The 2768-nt window shown below is 23.5% G+C and overlaps 3 protein-coding genes across 3 annotated transcripts in view, besides 4 other annotated features; 2 read left to right on the top strand and 1 right to left on the bottom strand.

Annotated features, from left to right (window-relative positions):
- Positions 1–481, bottom strand: part of EDI_077210 (cation efflux protein/ zinc transporter, putative) — a gene marked incomplete at both ends in the record, with an annotated part of 1016 nt that extends 535 nt beyond the window's left edge. Inside the window, one exon of the mRNA XM_001738087.1 lies at positions 40–481. Coding sequence (XP_001738139.1) covers positions 40–481 — 442 coding nt within the window. The remainder of the gene's footprint in view (positions 1–39) is intronic.
- A 25-nt stretch (positions 482–506) lies between these two features.
- Positions 507–583: a microsatellite.
- Positions 584–592: 9 nt separating this feature from the next.
- Positions 593–616: a sequence feature (AT_rich).
- Positions 617–629: 13 nt separating this feature from the next.
- EDI_077200 (uncharacterized protein) lies at positions 630–1415 on the top strand (the record flags this gene model as incomplete). Its single annotated transcript, XM_001738086.1, has 1 exon — positions 630–1415. The coding sequence occupies one exon, from the start codon at positions 630–632 to the stop codon at positions 1413–1415; it is 786 nt and encodes a 261-aa protein (XP_001738138.1).
- Positions 1396–1439: a sequence feature (AT_rich).
- Positions 1440–1469: a microsatellite.
- A 23-nt stretch (positions 1470–1492) lies between these two features.
- Positions 1493–2712, top strand: EDI_077190 (uncharacterized protein; the record flags this gene model as incomplete). Its single annotated transcript, XM_001738085.1, has 2 exons — positions 1493–2289; positions 2334–2712. 2 exons carry the CDS (start codon positions 1493–1495, stop codon positions 2710–2712), a joined length of 1176 nt encoding a protein of 391 aa, XP_001738137.1.
- Positions 2713–2768: the final 56 nt, after the last annotated feature.

Genomic DNA, 2768 nt, shown 5'->3' with positions numbered 1-2768 from the left:
GATCATTAATAGTAAATTCAATATCCATTTCATCTTTACTACTTTGAATTTTTGTTTCATTAATATTTGAGTTTGAATGAATAATAATATCATAAATTTGTTCTAATTGTTCAGGGTTTGCATGAAAGAGTTGATTATAAAGAGGAACAGAAGTTTGTTCTTCATAAATACAATTACATGGTGAGTCTGATGAATCCAGTAATTTTAATTCATCATTAATACACTGAGAATTAGAATCACCCCAAAGAATATTTTCAAATCCAACTTTAACCATAGAATTAACCTGATCTTTAATTTCTTTTGAAATAGTAGGATTAGCGTTAAGTCTCCATTTAAGTTTATTTAATTTAACCATCATTAATTCTAACGTTGTTACAGAAAATAATTCTTCATAATGTCCACTATAAAGAACATCTCCATTTGGTATAGCAATTAACATTTGTTTAATTTGAGTAACTTTATCATGTTTCAATTCATTCATCTTCTCTTTTATTTTTTAGTTATTATAATTTTAATTATAATTTTATTATAATTTAATTAATTAAAAATAAAATAATTAAATTATGTTAATTATAACAAATTATTAACTCACTTAAAAATATTAATTATATATTTTCTGAATTCTTAATATGCAAGAATCTTTACAAGATGAAATTATTCCATTTATTGTTCCACCATTTGCTAACAGTATTTTTATTGAAGGTGTAGATGAAAATGATGAGAATGAAATGACTTTATTATTTACAAAATTTGGATTATTATATAAAGCTAATAGATTAAAAGATAATCCAAGTACAATGCATTTTATATATTATAGCCATAATGCATGGGTTAAATGTCATAATGAATTAGGAAATTCTTTTAATATTCATTCTAACAGATACGAATTAAAAAAGTTTATTCCAAAGAAATTAACAAACAATAAAAGTATATTACGTTTACCACAAATGTATAATCTTTGTAATTATTATATTGGATTTAATGCTTGGTCAACAGAAATTATATCAATTACTTGTGACTTTAAAGATGAAATACAAACCAATGGAATAACAAAATATGTTTTTCAATATACTACAATTACTCAAATTAATTTCATAAATTTTCCAAATGTAATTTGTAGGGGATATGGGAGATCTAAGTATACAGGAAAAGATTATAATCGTGCTGATAGAACATGTAAAAAATTTTCAGTTGCGTGTTCACGTAAAGATATGTTTAAAAAACTTGTTATTTGTATTCTTGTAACTATAAAAGACGGAGTTTGTAAACAAAAAGCTGTTCCAACAACAATAGAAATTGGAAAACAAGATGAAGATGGATTAAATCAATTATTTATTCAAAATTATGAAGAAGATGAAGAAGAACCAAATGAATTAAATGACCAAGACTTTGAAGAAATATTAAAATTAATTTAATTTATTAAAATTATAATAATTAATAAAAAAAAATAAAATAAAAAAGAAAAAAAAGTAATTAATAAAGTAAAGTGCTAATGGTATTGAGAAAATCAACAATATATCGATATAAAATTGAAAGACTTGCATACTTATTCATGGAAAATGACGCATTTCCTCCATCAAAAAAGAAATCATTTAAAAAGTTATTTGTTAGATTTGTAGAACAAATACTTCATGATGTTGTTAATAAAAAAGATGAAGTTAAAGAGAAATTACTTATTGGCACAGTTATTCAAACATTCTCAAAATATACAGCCAAATTAAAATGGAAACGTTTTTCAATTAAAAAATTTGGAAGTCTTTCTACAGGACTTGAGTTACGAAATTGTTTTTTAGCGTGTTATAGAAGATTATTAAATTTAAGAGTTTCATCAAGAGTTATTGATCAAGTTATAAGAACTCTTCATTCATTCAGAAGTAATTGTACTCAAGAAGTTTTTACTACAAATAAAGATGAATTTCATCCATTTTTCTTAACTGAAAAATATACGATTTCATATATTAGTTATCTTTATAAAAATCGTCAATACTTTAAGATTATTCAAAAAGCAAATGCCTTTCCTGAATTAGATATTTTAAATAATAGTTGTTATTTTAATGGTTATATGGCACAAGCTGCTTATCAATATTTTCTTAAGGAACCACAAAAAAATAGTAATTATGTTGATCTTTCTATTAATTATTTTAATAAAGCTATTTCTTGTTCAGGAGGTTCTCCTTATTATATTTTTCAATTTATTTCTTTTCTTAGAGGTGAAGGTGAAGAAGATACAATTATTGAAGAATATCAAAAAGCTCTTTCTAAAAAAAATTTTAGGTTAATGTTATTATCGTTTGTTTTTATTCAATTGTTTTTTTCTATTATTTATCATTTAGTTTAATTGAACACGAACCAAACAAAGATGACATTATTCAAGACTTATCTTCTTTTATGGAAAATTATCTTTCTCAATACCCTTATGATCATATTGGTAAAAAAGTAATAAAATCTGATTATACGACATCATCACCAACTCTTACTCTTCAAGTTTTTGTTGCTAGGTTTGAATTTCCTTATTCAGAAGATGACTATTATGATTTATGGTGTGACTTTAAAAATTATCTTGAAAACAATCAAATCCCAGACATATTAACAACTCACCCTTTCTCTAATACTATGTGGAAAAGAAGACATTTCCCTTTATTTTCTCATATTGTTCAAACAATGAATCCACGGTTAGTTGAAATAAAAAAGCTGTCTTCAAATTATATATAACTCTGATGGAATACAATTAATTTATTCTTTTATCTTTGTTTAATACATTATTAAAA

This window comes from Entamoeba dispar, genomic scaffold (genome assembly GCF_000209125.1).
Source record: "Entamoeba dispar SAW760 scf_1105229461101 genomic scaffold, whole genome shotgun sequence".
NCBI classification, from domain to species: Eukaryota; Evosea; order Mastigamoebida; family Endamoebidae; genus Entamoeba; species Entamoeba dispar.
The sequence above is the reverse complement of the archived record's forward strand: the minus strand, read 5'-3'. Positions and strand labels throughout refer to the sequence as shown.